The sequence below is a fragment of the Cetorhinus maximus genome, chromosome 14 (assembly GCF_964194155.1).
Source record: "Cetorhinus maximus chromosome 14, sCetMax3.hap1.1, whole genome shotgun sequence".
Classification (NCBI taxonomy): Eukaryota; Metazoa; Chordata; class Chondrichthyes; order Lamniformes; family Cetorhinidae; genus Cetorhinus; species Cetorhinus maximus.
This window is the reverse complement of record NC_135892.1, coordinates 101,517,941-101,533,619: the sequence shown is the minus strand read 5'-3', so window position 1 is coordinate 101,533,619 and position 15,679 is coordinate 101,517,941. Positions and strand designations below refer to the sequence as shown.

Below are 15,679 nucleotides of genomic sequence, written 5' to 3'. Positions count from 1 at the left end.
ATTGGAGAAGGGCAGGATTGGGCTTGATTGCAATGGCATCTCCAGATGAGCTGCGTGCCAACATACCATTCCTGAAAGCGACTGGCTTGCTGTAAACAGCATGTTTTTTTGGAGAAGGCTGTATAACACCACTGTCCCCTGTCTCAGGCTTCTACTCGTGCATCTGTGAATCTTAACTTCTCCCTAAATCGTCGACATTCACTTCAACGTTGAGATGTTATCAAAACACTGCTTAGGTATGGCTTGAGATCTGACCACTGATAACAGTGATGTCTGCTAAAATGTTTTGCTTTCTTTTGCAGATCTGATGGAATCCACAATTTTAAAAAAATCTTTCTGCCTCGTTGATAGAAGAGAAATGCTCCTGTGATGGTTCAGAGAGTAAATGTACCACATGGTGTGGCACTGATATTTCCAGACCAGGCAAGTCCCAGGTTTCATCCCTACTGTGTGCTCAGTTAGCTGATTATATCTGGGGCACCAATAACACATAGACATGAGGCTATTACAGGGCAATAATAAAGAACCAGGAGCTTACAGGTCAGTAGCTCTAAGCTTGGAGCATGTTAAAGGCAATAGCTGCTAGACCACAGTGAGAGTGAATCTTGCTGCAGTGAGAAAGTAACAGGAAAATGCCATATATTATAGTTAATTCTGGATCTCCGAAAGCAATGCTTGTAATAACAATAACAGCTATTATTTATACAGCGCCTTTAATGTAATGATACAGCCCAGGGCACTTCACATGAGCATTATAAAACAAAATATGACATCAAATCACATTAGGGGGAGACGGTGGCACTGTGGTGTTATCACTGGACCAGTATTCTAGAGACCCCAGGGTAATGGTCAGGGGATCTGGGTTCAAATCCCGCCATGGCAGATGGTAAAATTTGAATCCAAATTAGTCTGATGATGACCACAAAATCAATGCTGATTGTCATAAAAACTCATCTGGTTTACTTTCCCTTTAGGGAAAGAAATCTGCCATCCTTGTCTGGTCTACATATGACTCCAAACCCACAGCAATATGGTTGACTCTTAAAATGCCCTTAACAAGGGCAATTAGGGATGCTGGCCTAGCTAGTGATGTCCACATCCCACAAATTAAAAAAAAGAGATATTAGGTCAGATGTCTGAAAGATTCTAAGGATTATCTTAAAAGAGGGCAGAGAGGTGCAGTGAGGGTATTCCAGAGTTTAGGGCCTGGGCAACTGAAGGGATGGCCACTGATGGTGGAGTGATTTAAAATAAGGGTGCCCAAGAGGCTGGAATGTGGAGCTGGAGCTGATTATAGAGATAGAGAGGAGCGAGGACACGGCGGGATTTGAAAATAAGGATGTGAATTTTAAAATCAAGGCGTTGCTTGACCAGGAATCAATGCAGGCCAGTGAGCACAAGGGTTTTCGGGGAACAGGGCTTGGTGCATCTTAAGACACGGCAGCAGGTTTTTGGATGACCTCAAGTTTACGGAGGGTGGAATGTGAGAGACCAGCCAGGAGTGCATTGGAATAGTGAAGTCTAGAAGTAACAAAGGCATGGATGAGGCTTTCAGTAGCAGCTGAGCTGAGACAGAGGAGAAGTTGGGCGATGTTGCAGAAGTGGAAAACTGGGTGGACCTTCATGTAGGCAACAGGAGTCTGACCCATTGGCTTGAGAGCTGATGAGGGCTCTGCATCCTCTCTTTGCCAGCAGGCCTGAGATATTAAGCACCAATCAGGCACTTAACTTGGCAGTGGAGGGCCTTCCCAGGATCAAGAACCAATCAGAGGCCGGCAGCTCTCACTGCTCGACAGCTGGTAATACACCTACCCAAGGCCCAGGACTGCCAAGGGACCCAGGCTACAGGTGTGTGATGGCAGGTGGTGGGTCACGGGGTGGGGGGGTCTTGGGGAAGGGAAGTTGGCAGCAAAAGTTGAGGTGTTGCTCTCAGTGGGCTCTCCTCCCTTTCCTGATGTTGGATCCCTCGATCAGGCACTGAGTGCCTTTGAACAAGGTGCTCCCCCCCCCGGCAAGTCTGCAACCAACCCCTGCAGGGCTTCCCGCTGCTAGACCACAGTGAGAGTGAATCACACTGCAGTGAGACAATCTCATAGAAAATTACAGGAACATGCCACACATTACCGTTAATTCTGGATCTCTAATAGGTGAGCCCCTGCCTGCCAATGGGTGAGTATCAGCTGTGGCGAGATGAAAACCTTAAGTAGGTATTAATTGCCTTCTTAAGGGTTTCAATTGGCAGCGGGGTGGCAAGGTGTCCACGAGTCTTCCCACCACAGACTTATTCAGTGAAAAGGTGGGAAAGCGGCCCCGCCCGATTAAATACCCCCCTGCCACAAACCTCTCCAGGGGAGAGGGCATTAAATTCCACCTGTTAAGTCGGCACACACTATTTTACAATCATTGTGCCATGGAATGCACAATGTATTTCTCTACTGCTGAGGTGGAATTCTGTGTAATTGTCTTTGTGAGGCCACAAAGTCCAATTACTGTAAATACAGTTTGAGATGAATTGCTGAAGCACATTTGTAGTTTGGCAGCTGGAAGCAGCCAGAATGAAATTACTTTTTTCTAAAGAAGATATATATACCTATAGCGAACCATTGCTCGATCCGTTTAGTTCTGATTTATTGCTGTTTAATGAAAACAAGCCAATTAGGTGTGAGTGCGACTTTCTTTTCCAACTGTGATCCAAGGTACAGCACTTACAGGGCTTTACGGATGTAAAACATGCAGAACAGCGTGAGTCTTCGGTGTTGGGGAAATGCGAGGGGGGATCCTCAAGACGTGTTAAGTGCGAAGCGAGATTACAAACTGATGGAAGCTTGTCTAAGAGGCAGCAAATGGTTCGCAGTTTCACAAACTGGAACAAAAGGTTGTCACTCCTATTTTGTGACTCATCCCAAATTAGGAAAAGGTGTAGAAAAATCTAAAGGGTGTAGTGTATAATGTGCGGCCAATCGGATGCCACTACTTTTACGCCCCCTGCCAGAGTTGAAAGTTACCCCTATTAAGGCACATGCTCTGCAAGGATTGGTAACTACAGCTTTACAACAGTAAGAAAACGCTTGCACGTACATGTATCCGAAGGGACAGTACTTGTCGCAAACCACTGGTTTGCATTTCTTTGGTCGTGTGCGGCACTGGCAGATCTCACAGCCGTGTACATCAGTCTGCAAGCCGAAGGGACAGTCCAAACCACAGCCTGAGATGAGGCCTGTACATAGCTCTTCTCCTGGAAAGAAGACAAGGTTACATTAAACTTAAGCATTATCAAAACTTCATTTACAGCAAGAAGAGAAAAAAGACTTATATTTACCCAACGCTTTTCGCTTCCTTAGGGCTCCTGGGGCAGGATGTTTAGCCTGGAGGTGGGCGAACACGAAAATTCGTGACACCAGCTGGTGTCTTCACACTATCCTGCCCCAGGGCCATTTACCCGGAGGCAGGATGGGGTCGGAGGGTGGAATGTGATATGGGGGGGAGAAGTTCCACCTGCCTGTGAGCAGCGGGTAGCCAATTAAGGGCCCTTAAAGACCTATTATGGCATATTGTCAGCAGCCCATTCCATCCCGCTGCTTGTTCAGTGTTAGCGAGTCTCCTATTAGGCCCCCAGTTTTGCAAGCCCGCCCAGCATCCTCCATTGGGCATTGGGCAGCGGGCCCACCCCCTGACAACTAATTGACCAATTCGGGGAAAATCGCTGAGGGTGACTCTTCCCCACAAAGCGCAGGGTTGTGACCTCCATTTGACCCTGACATTGGGGCTCCGACTCAAAGCGCCAAGTCCTGCCCCCAGAGTCAATGGAGTACTTAGTGAGGTGCAGTCGTTGTTATAATTTAGGGATGGGCTCTGCCTTTTGGTCTAATAACTTTAAGGAAATTGGATCTTGAGGGTCACTTAAATCTAAGATTGGTGTCCACCCTTATTCAAAATAAAGTGTCGTCCTGTCTCTTGGTTTGGATATCCCTCCTGCATGCACTGTCACTTGAGTGGCTAAGCACCTGGCATCTGTTCCAATGCTGTTCTTGTGCCCCTGGACTTAAAAAGGAAAAAAAAAATGCAATTCTAGAACATCTTTTATGTCCCCAAGGCATCCTAAAGTGCTTCGCAGCCAATTAATTACTTTCAAAATAAATTACTCTTCTTTTGTAGGCAAAGCTGGCATACAATTTTGAATTGCGAAGTCCTACAAATAGCAATCAGATATATTATGTGTGCAGTTTTGGTCTCCTTACCTAAGAAAGGATACACTTAGGAGTAGAGATTGGGCCGACTAGGCTTGTATTCACTGGAGTTTAGAAGAATGAGAAGGGATCTCATTGGAACATATAAAATTCTGACAGGGATGGACGGACTGGATGCAGGGATAATATTTCCTCTGGCTGGGAGGGGTGGTGCAAAAACAAGGGGTCACTGTCTCAGGATTAGGGATAGACCATTTAAGACTGAGATGAGGGAGAAACTTCTTCACTCAGACAGTGGTGAACCTGTGGAATTCTCTACCTCAAAAGGCTGTGGAGGTCAAGTCACTGAATATATTTAAGAAGGAAATGGATAGATTTCTGGACTCTGAAGGCTTCAAGGGGTATGGGGAGAGAGCAGGAGTACAGCGTTGAGATAGAGGATCAGTCATGATCATATTGAATGGCGGAGCAGGCTCGAAGGGCCGAATGACCTACTCCTGCTCCTATTTTCTATGCCCAGATACTCTGTGTCGGTAGTCTTGGTTGAGGGAAAATTGGTAGTGAACGCTGGGAGAACTCTTTTTCAGTTAGCGGCATGGTATCTTCTAAGCCCATTTGAACAGGCCGGTGGGACCTCAGTTTAATTTCTTAGTTGAATTGCAAAAGAGCAGCTGAAATGACCTTCTCGCTGCCTTATTGAAGGAAAGTCTCTACACAGGGCGGAATCGTCCCAGATTTGCACAATGTGCGGTAGCAGGCGGGAAAAAAAGTTGTTTTACCCACCGGCCGCAATGTCAGATTTTTGCGCCTATCGTAACATTGTCCAGCGCGCCCCGCCTCACTGATAATTCATTCACGGGAAACATTCGCTGGCAGGTGGTCTCGAGTTTGCCCACCACGCCACGATCTCAGCACTTCCTCACTCCGGGTGCCATATTTGAAGTGCACCAGTGCGCAGTCTACTTGATGCCTACGGACCAGGACTGCTCCAGGTGACAGATGGCCCTGAAAGCAAAGAAGATGCCAGACCCCAAATTTAGTGACGCCTCACTACCCGCCTCCCTCAACCCCCACTCTTCCGCCCCCCCACCCCCCCCTGCCCAGTATACCTTTCTCTCCCAGTCACACCTAGACCTTCCTCTCCCACCGCCCCTGCTACACCTTCCTCTCACACTGACAGCTGAACCTTTCTCTCCCCGTCACCGATCATCTGTAGCAGCCCATGGCCAAGAACATGATGTTCTGAGGCAGACCCAAAACATCAGCGGAGACCTCCCACCTTCTGTGAGCTGCTTCGTGGAGGAGCCATGTCCATGGGGATCCACCCAGCATGCGATGCCCATGTTCCTCCAGGGTCTGGTAGCTGTAGGGCTCCAGCATCTTCTGCTCCTCGGATGAGCGCAATCTGAGCAAGGCCCTAATGGTAAGTCCCGACTTCTGCACGTCACACTTGTCCAGACATGTTCTGGGCCGGTGTGTTTTCCCGCCTGCGTAACGGTAAATCTGGCATGTGGGGGACGATTTTGGTCGGGCCTTACTTTGCATCCCACTACCGGGATGCAAATCAGGTTCTTGCCAGCCTCCGGCAGGATTGGCGTTCTGCCATGACGGACACCGACCGGATGATCCCGCTGTGCTTTCCTGCCATATTGTCCTGCTCCCCCACCCTCCCACTCCCTCTCCCCGCGCCCATGATGCCTGACGCCAACGGGCTCAGAAAATTCCGGCCACAGTCTATTATTAACACCATCCCCAGACAAACCTCTTAATGTCGAAAAACTCATCGGGCAGGATTTTAAGGTCGGCATGTGGGCGTGGTTGGTGGGCCCGAGAGCGACCGGGGAGTGGACTACCGCCTGCGATCAGCCTCCAACCGCACGGTGAAATGCTCAGCGCAGCCAGGGTGAGGGGCAGGAGGAGGGCGGGTGCCAACCTAAGTGCGGGCGTGGGCGAGCGCAGAATGAAGGCTCCCTGAAGGACAGAGAGCTGCCTCAGGGAGCTGAAGACTTCAAAACAATGGAATAAAGACTTTTTAACGTCCAGAAAAAAATGTCCATGCATCATGCGTCAGAATCAGTCACTCGAACATAGACATGATGGAAACTCTGCCCGTACATCTTTTAAAAAATTTAAACTTCATCCCAACACTTGCGCGCGCGCCCGCTAACCAAAATATCACGCGCGCGCGGGATGACGTCGGGGACGCTCGCCCGACGTCATCAGTCCGGATTTCGCGTCTGGATTAGGTGGGGCACGCACCCGCACGCCGACCTAAAAATTCTGCCCATCCTGTGGGGGAACAGCAGACCCACCATCACCTTCTCAAGGGCAATTAAGAATAGGCAATAAATGTTGGCCCTGCCAGTGATGATGGTCACGTCCCATGAATGAATAAAACAAACATAAATGAACGTGGTTCTGTTTCCTATTCTGGTGGATTATTCTTTTGCTTTTGTAGCGTAACATCACAGGCGCCCTGTGGCTGCAGCATGCATGATATACAGGATGCACTCCAGCAACAATTGTACTTTAAAAAAAAATTCTTTCATGGAATGTGGGCGTCACTGGCAAAGGCCAGCATTTGCTGCCCAACCCTAATTGCCCTGGAACTGAGTGGCTTGCTAGGCCATTTCATGGGGCAGTTAAGAGTCAACCACATTGCTGTGGACCTGGAGTCCCAAGTAGGCCAGGCCAGGTCAGGACAGCAGATCTCCTTCCCTAAAGGGCATTAATAAACCTGGAGGGTTTTTTTACGACAAAGGTTTCATGGTCACCATTGCTGAAATTGTTGATGTTAAATTCCACCGCAGGCCCTGGTGGGATCTGAACCTACGTACCCCAGAGAATTCACTTTGGTCTCTGGATCACTGTCAAGAAGAAATAATAATTCTCGTAATGTGACTGGAATTTATTGTAAAATAGAGTAAGAGTGTGTGTGTGTGAGATTTAATTGAATTAGAGGCAGCTAGTCTGGGTGCTTTGATCTAAGAAGAGAGGTTAGGTTTGAAATGTTAATTGGATAAACATAGGGGAGTTTAGAAACATAGGTGTCAAGGGAACATTTGCATTTTGAAATAAACCAGACTGGATTATTTACACAGGAGGGTTGAAATGTGTCAGCTAGCCAGCTGAAGTTTAGAAACAGTGGGCGGAATTTCACCCCTGTCGGGTGGGCTCGGCAGGGGCAGGCGGGGGTGGTCTTCAAGCTGACGGTCGCCCGCGATCGAGACCGGGAGTCGATTTCAATTAAGGACCAATTAAGGCCCAGCACCCCTCCCCCCCCCCCCAGCGTGAAATGCGAGTGGCAGCGATGCCTGTGCGGGCGAGGGGAGGAGTGCGGGAGGGGTGAGCATGAACTTCGCGCATGCGTGCCAGTGCGCGCTTGATAATCTCCCTGAGGCACTGAGCTGCCTCAGGGAGACGAAGCATTTTCCAAAAAAATCAATAAAGCAATCAAGAATGTAATAAAACATGTCCCTTCATGTGACTCTGTCACACGAGCAGGGGCATGTTATTAATTAAATATTTAATTTTTAATTTTATTTTTATTTGCTTTAGGAAACCTCATCCTGCCCGATGAGGATGAGGGCTCCTGAAAAGTGCGAAGGCCGCTTGGCCTTTTTGTTTGCCCGCCAACCGTAAGGTTGGACGGGCAGCGAAAAATTCTGTTCAATTGATCCTTTAATGGCCTTAACAGGCCTTTTAATTGCTGGCGGGCGCGCTGCCGACTCTGGCATGCGCCAGCCGAAGGAAATATCGTGCAACTGCACGTTGACGTCGGGATGCTCGCCTGACGTCAAGGTACATCATTTTATGCTCGAGCGGGTCAGGCGCATGCCTTCCTGCCCACCAAGCTAAAACTTTTGCCCAGTGTGTTTATTTTTCCCAAAGATTACTGGTAAAACTTAGTGCTATGAGAGGGTTTTATTATCAGGGAGTTAAAGTCCAAAGACATAGTGAAACAATGGGTATTTGCATTCAAAGTGTTAGATATGTATAAAGGAGAGAAGAGTGTTTGTAAGGAAGGCATTTTTAAGATCTTACAAGTATGAAAAGCCTTCAGCATCTATGCTTCAAGCTGCCGTCTTCAAAGGGCTGAAATTAAGAAAACTAACTTGGAAGTCGACTTGTTCAGGGTATCATGATTCTTGGCCTAGGTCTTTCTGTGTCTTACTGTTGCCTTAACGAAAGTGTAACTGGGAGTTAGATTGAGTAGGGGATTTAGAAGTTATCATAGTAGCAATTTATAGATCTATGTATGTATTTAAAATTATTTCTCCTATTAATAAATGTTTAATCTAGTTTTATGAAAACCTATAAGATTTGGTGGTCTTATTACTACTGAGGCACACATCTCGAAATTTATACAAAGTGAAAATTAGTTGTGACAGTTGTTTCAAGTTTCCCTCTGGGATTTGAACAGCTCAGCATTTACCATCGGCTGTGCCATAACAATCACTAGTCTAGTGACATTACCACTATGCCACTGCCTCCCCATGTCTTCTACCATGGCAAGAGCAGCAACTTGATCGGAACACCATAATCTGTAGGTTCCCATATGAACATACGAATTAGGAGCAAGAGAAGGCCACTCGGCCCCTGAAGGCTGCTCCGCCATTCGATAAAATCATGGCCGGTCTGAATGTATCCTCAACACCACATTCCTGCCCACCCCCGATAACCTTTCACCCCCTTGTTAATCAAGAACATATCTAACTCTGCCTTAAAGATATTCAAAGACTCTGCTTCCACTGCCTTTTGAGGAAGAGAGTTCCAAAAACTCACGACCCTCTGAGTGAAAAAAATTTCTTCTCATCTGCCTTAAATGAGCGACCCCTTATTTTTAAACAGTGACCCCTAGTTCTAGATTCTCCCACAAGAGGAAACATCGTCTCCACATCCACCCTGTCAAGAACCCTCAGGATCTTAAAGGTTTCAATCAAGTTGCCTCTTACTCTTCTTAATTCCAGTGGATACAATCCTAACCTGTCTAACCTTTCCTCATAAGACAACCCGCCCATTCCTGGTATTAGTTTAGTAAACCTTCTCTGAACTGCTTCTAACATATTTACATCTTTCCTTAAATAAGGAGATCAGTACTGTACACAGTAGTCCAGTTGTGGTCTCACCAGTGCCCTGTACAACTGAAGCATAACCTCCCTACTTATGTAATCAATTCCCTTCACAATAAATGACAACATTCTATTAGCTTTCCTAATTTCCTGCTGTACCCGTATACTAGCCTTTTGTGATTCATGTGCTAGAACACCCAGATCCCTCTGAATCTCAGAACTCTGCAATCTCTCACCATTTATATAAGCTTCTTTTTTATTCTTCCTGCCAAAGTGAACAATTTCACATTTTCCCACATTATGCTCCATTTGCCAGACCTTTGCCCATTCACTTAACCTATGTCACTTTGTAGACTCCTTATGTCCTCTTCACAATTTACTTTCCTACCTATCTATGTGTCGTCAGCAAATTTAGCAACCATTCCTTCCGTCCCTTCATCCAAATCATTTAGATAAATTGTAAAAAGTTGAGGCCCCAGCACTGATCCCTGTGGCACACCACTCGTCACATCCTGCCAACCAGAAAAAGGCCCATTTATGCCAACTGTCTGCTTCCTGTTAGCTAGCCAATATTCTATCCATGCCAATACATTACCCCCCCACACCATGAGCTTTTACTTTCTGCAATGATCTTTGATGTGACACTTTATCAAATGCCTTCTGGAAATCTAAGTACAGTACATCCACTGGTTCCCCTTTGTCCACAGCATATGTGATTCCTTCGAAGCACTCCAGTAAATGCAGGCCACACACCCTGCAATTCCCTATCTAACACCATCATGGGAACAGCAGTGACAGAAGTACTGCACCGGGTCAAGGAGAAGTCTCATCTTCGCCTTCTCAGGACTTGGGACCGGCAACACAATCTGAGAACAGATTTAAAGAAAGCTCATCCTTGCTTTGCCTGGTCCCTTTCACTGAACGATGACATCTTGATTTACCCTCCTTACCCCTTTGAACCTCCATGATATCCTGAGACTGTGGATGTGGCCCCTTTGCTTCAACAGTTTACTCACTTTAGAAAAAAAAACCCCCTTTAACTGTACAGTCTCAACAGAGAGACAATTATGTTAAACATGCTAAAGGATTTTTTTAAAAAAGAAAACATAACCCACCTTTGATCGCTTAATTGTAGCCCCTGACCCAAATGTTTATAATGACTCAGCTTTTAATGACCTGCCAGCAGGCTAATTAACAAAATGCATGGCGAGAATACACTTCTTCCATAACAATGTGGCAAGTGGAATTTTTATTGGGTCTTTGAAGCCTGCTTGTTGAACAAAAAAATTCTGGCTTTGGGTTATGTACAGCCTGAAAAATACTTAGTATTCCTCGTTCAGAGGGAGAAGAGGCAAGATTAAACACGGCAGGAGAAAGAAAGCCAAAGGTAAGGGGAAGGATTTTTAATAGACGTGCTCTCTCCTCTAAAACAATAGAGGAGAAAAGGTAGCAGCTTCTCTCGTACCTGTGGCAGGTTTAAGCCCATTAAATACTTCCACATGCTCGTGGTGCTACACCAGGGTGTGCTGCTGGGGTTCTTGTGCGTTTAAATTGTGGAGGGCCAAGTGTTTCCCTGATGCATTTTTCATACTTCTCTCCTTGTTGTAGTTCTACGTGGGGGACATAGAGGGCCATCCAGTATCTGTACCTGTGATCATCCTTCCAGGGTCGGCAAGCTATTTGACCACGGGGGTAGCATCCTAGTTGAACTCAATTGCCTCCTTACCCAGGAGTTTTCTGGGGCTGTTCTATCACTTTCAGCAGCAGTATCTGGTCCAATTTTTCCCTTCCCTAGCACAGAGATGCTAAGATCAATTGCAGCATAATTTGCTATTACTGAGGTCAGCCAAGTTAATGTAAACCAGGGATCAAGCTTGGAGCTTCATGGTTTCAAGTGACCTAATTATTCACTGGATAAATTACTGAGTCATTTCAGAATCCTGAGTGGTTCTTTCTGCTGAAACTGCTCCTTTTAATCGTAAAGGGACAAGCTGAACCCTCATACCAGAAGCATCACTTTAGAACTTCAGTTTTCCTGCTGGCATAGTAACCCTTAAGTAAAGTCCTCCTCCCTGATTGGCATTGGAGGCTCGGCCTATCAGGAGAGTTCCTCAGGGAGCCTCCATTGTACAGTGGAAAGCCATGACAATGGTGACTCCTCCTCCTTTGGGTATCATGACCTCAGAGGGTGTGGACGACCATGGGCTTCCATTAGGCTGATCCATGATTATGCTTGGCAAAGTACTACAGTGGTTTGCCTCTGCCTTCTGAAGTATGGCTGACCAGGGAACTCTCCTGCTCTTACCACCCGACATCAGGCACATTGGAAGGATTTACATGAAAATGTTGATAATTGACCTGTTTGGCCATGTTTTGAACGCACCTTCCATGGCCATCAAATCCTGAAGTGAGACTTAAACCCAGAGCTTCTAGCCCAGAGGGAGGGACCCTATCACTGCACCACAAGACCCCCCTCAACAGTGACTACGCTTTTAAAAAAAAAAACCTAATTGGCTGCGAGGTGCTTTGCGGCATCTTCAGGTTGTGAAAGGAGCAATATAAAGGCAAGACTTTTATGACTTCAAAACCAGCCTGAGAGTCTTGCAAAAGCCGCCTAGCGTCAGAGGACACACAAGAGGCCTGGAATGCAAACGCAGCTGCTCAGGGGCACCCAGGAATGTCTCCCGGAAGTGGTGTCACCGGTGCAGCAAGGCTAAGGGATTCTACTTTTATTTTTCACATTTAAAGCATAAATACATGGAATGCAGCACGGAGTAAGAAAGATATCACCGCACGTTGCAGTTCCTGTCAATGAGATTACGTGAGGAAACACCAGCAGAAAATGGAAAAAAAGAGGCGTTTTCCTGGCACGGGACCACAGCAGTAGTGTCACAATGGAGGAGGTTCAACTGAATTGCTTTTTCTAAAGTATCCTTTCCCTCTGTCTGAAGCCACACTGCAAAAATGTTATAAATTGAATATGTCATGGGCAACAGTGTACTGCGATCAATATTTCCATTTGTGTGGCTGCCATAACCCACTTGTGAATCATTTGCATCAGCCACACTTCTGGTGATATTTATCATATCACACAGTGGGGAAGTCCTATTTATAAACCCTTTTAGTAGATTCAGGTGGCAACGCAGACTGAATCCTTGTTGCTATCTGACACACACACACACACACCAGCTGACAGATGTTGAGCAGAATGAGGAAGGCCGTACTCACTGGTTTTGCATTGACATGTGCGGCATCCACTGTAGTCCAGTTTGAAGCCATAGATACAGTCTCTCTCTGTCAGGGTGCAGTTGATTAGCAGCTCACATATCGGAGGTCCGATGGTGATGTATGTTGGCTCTGCAGCAGTGGAGGAATGCCAGAGAGAGGGAGAGAGAGAGAGGAGGGGAGAGAGGTGTTAGAAAAGTTTGTATAGATCACTCTTCCTTTCTTTATAGCCAGCTTGGCATATTTGGCAGAGCTCACACTCAGGGATCAGAAAGTCATAGGTTCAAGTAGATAATTTAGGCTCTGCAGCACCGAAGTGACACCAAATTGCCTGAGGCACTGATCTTTGGATGACACTTTAAATGGAGGGTGCTGTTTGCTTGTTCCAATGAAGTTTAAAGATCCTCTACAGTCCTCTTTGAAGAGCAGGGACAACCCTCAGTATCAACAACTGCTGCCTAAACCACAGCCGCCCATGAGATCAGATGGATGGCTCATTCATCTCACTTGCCTGTTTATGGGCCATATTCGGAGCAGAGTACTTTTACATTTGTTTGCGACGATCACTGCATTTCAAAACTAATTAAATGTATAAAGTACTCTGAGACATTTCAAAGTGATAAAGCAGTATATCAGTGAAAATTAAAAAAAAAAAATTAATTGCACTTGCTTATGCCTCAGCTAACAGGGCAACATTCCATTAAGGGTGCATCATTTGTCGGGAAGTACCTCCTTTCATAGTTGCGTCCTAGTTATTTTATTTTTTTTTTACATCCAACGCCATTTTCTCAAATATTTCAATGTACAAGGGGCCCTGCATTTCTGCAGCTGACAACTGAGTGTAAATGGAGGTCATCAGGGAATCATAGGGCGAATATTTCTTTTGGATTGTGCTGGCTCCCTATTTTGGCTATTGTTATGATCTTTCCGTCTTTCTTTTTCTTGCTCCTGATGAATGAGGTAAGTATTCACATACAGGCCTTTAGCATGCACTCCAGGGCTCAATTAGAAACCGAAGACTGTGCTGTGTGCATTGAACCATACAGACGAGGGGAAGCCCCGTGCTCATCCCTGGTCGGTGATGAGATAGCTGATCTCAACCAAGCAAAGCCGGTGTGCTACAGCTGGACTCAGGGTGAGGACGAGCAATAAATGTCAACCAGGGTTTCTCAGCCTGGCTGTTACCATATGATACCTGATGTAATTGTGCGTGCACGTTTTACCCTTGTGCAGATTGATTGGTGGACATGGATGGGTTCATTTGTAATGTTCCTATCGTCAAACAGTTTACTGCTACTCACTTTGTAAGCTCACAAATGAAGAAAGTCAAGACCAGAGGTTAACAAAATCAATACAATGAAAAAAATACATTGCTTCACCACTTATTCTACTGTTGTTTGTGGTATGTTGCCACCCAGAATGGCCACCCACATTTGCCTTAATAACAACAGTTTCTGCACTTCATAGGGAATTCATTACGTGAAGGGCTTTGAGCCATTTTCACGTGATATGGAGCTTTATAAATATAAGCGACATTAATAATAATCATATGGCCAAGGGTGCAGATGTGCTGTGCATCTACAAACAATTGGCTGAACTATACTTAAGTGGATTGAAAGGAGCTACCAATATATATAGTGAAGGAGACATAGTTTGCTATAACCAGTTATGGCATTAACACAAAAGAAATAGAGCAACAGAAGATGTTTTCACACAGCAATGGTTAATTAGATGGAGTTAAGATACAGATCAGTCATGGTCTAACTGAATGGTGGAAAGGCTCAAGGGGCTGAATGGCCTTCTCTTGTTCCCATTAGTGTATAGTGCCTATGTTGCTTTCACCTTATGAAGGTGTTAGCATTGCTCAATTAGTAGCACCCTAGCCTCTGAGTTCACACTCTAGTCCAGGACTTGATCACAAAAGTCTAGTCTGGCACTCTAGTGCAGTACTGAGGAAGTGTGGCACTGCCAGTGGCTGTGAAAGTGACCGCGGTGCTCCATTTCTGTCTTTCAGATGAGATGTTAAACTGAGGTCCTGTCTGGTTCACGCAAAAGATTCCATTACACTATTTCAAAGGAAAGCAGTGGGGTTATCCCTGATGTCCTAGCAAATATTTATCCCTTAACCAACATTGCAAACAAGCCAGATTATCTGGTCATTATCACATTGCTGCTTGTGGGAGCTTGCTGTGCACAGACTGGCTGCAGCATATCCTACATTACAGCAGTGTCTGCGCTTCAAAGCACCTCATTAGCTTAAAGTGCTTTTGGTCATACTGATGTTGTGAAAGATGCTATATACATGCAAGTCCTTCTTTCTGAACTGTGTATTCCTTCTACAACCAGCAGTCCTCCCTGAAACTTGAGAACCAAAATCCTCTCCTAATGAGAAATGTCTTTGTCTGTTTCGCTAAATTCCCAGCCTGGACTGGACAGGGGGTTTGGTATTAACGTATTGCGCACTACCCCATAAGGAGGTCTTGTGATGCAGTGGGTAGCACCCTGCCTTTGAGTGGGAAGCTCTGGGTTCAAGGCCCACCCCAGGGCTTGGTGGCCATGGAAAGTGCGTTCATAATGTGGCCAAGCCAGTTAAGTATCACCTTGCCAATCCTTCCAACAGACACCATTGACAGAGAGTAAGAGCGGGACAGAATCCTGGTCAGCCATGTGATGGAAAGAACGTTGGAGCCTCTACTGTCACACAATCCATAGCCCCAGACTACGACATGCATGTAAAAAGTGCATGTCGCCACAGCACTTTGGCCTCCCTGGGAGTGAACTGTAACACACCACCACACTATCCCATGTTAAAAGGTGGCATTGCAGCAGTGAAAAAGCTTACTCAGAACATTCATATAGTACCGGACGTCTGCACAAAAAAAATAAAGGAAAGGTGGGAGTGGGAGTGGGGGGGCAACCACAAATAGCTGAGGCATTGTGAGACTTTTGGAATCGTGTCAAACCCTGTGAGAGTGATACGAATTCAAGTCAAATCTGATTTAAAAATTAACAGGACTTTATTCCACTTAGCCAAACAAATTGATTGAATTGTCCTGATCCTTTCTTTTTTATTACTGTACTGTAAGTAAACCTGCCAAAACCTCAGTGCAGGGAGCATATTTCACATTTCAAGCTGTACTCAATGGCTATTTACCATGGAAGGAATGTCTCCTGGACTGAAACTCATGGAGGCCA

At 46.0% G+C, this 15,679-nt stretch overlaps 1 protein-coding gene across 5 annotated transcripts in view; it reads right to left on the bottom strand.

The window, feature by feature from the left end:
• Positions 1–15,679, bottom strand: part of crim1 (cysteine rich transmembrane BMP regulator 1 (chordin-like)) — a 212,232-nt gene that overhangs the window by 28,704 nt on the left and 167,849 nt on the right. For all 5 annotated transcript variants that reach the window (XM_078557345.1, XM_078557349.1, XM_078557344.1 and 2 more), the window contains 2 exons: positions 12,488–12,616; positions 3,079–3,235 (listed from right to left, as the gene is read on the bottom strand). In XM_078557345.1, the coding sequence (XP_078413471.1) occupies positions 3,079–3,235; positions 12,488–12,616 (286 nt within the window). The remainder of the gene's footprint in view (positions 1–3,078; positions 3,236–12,487; positions 12,617–15,679) is intronic.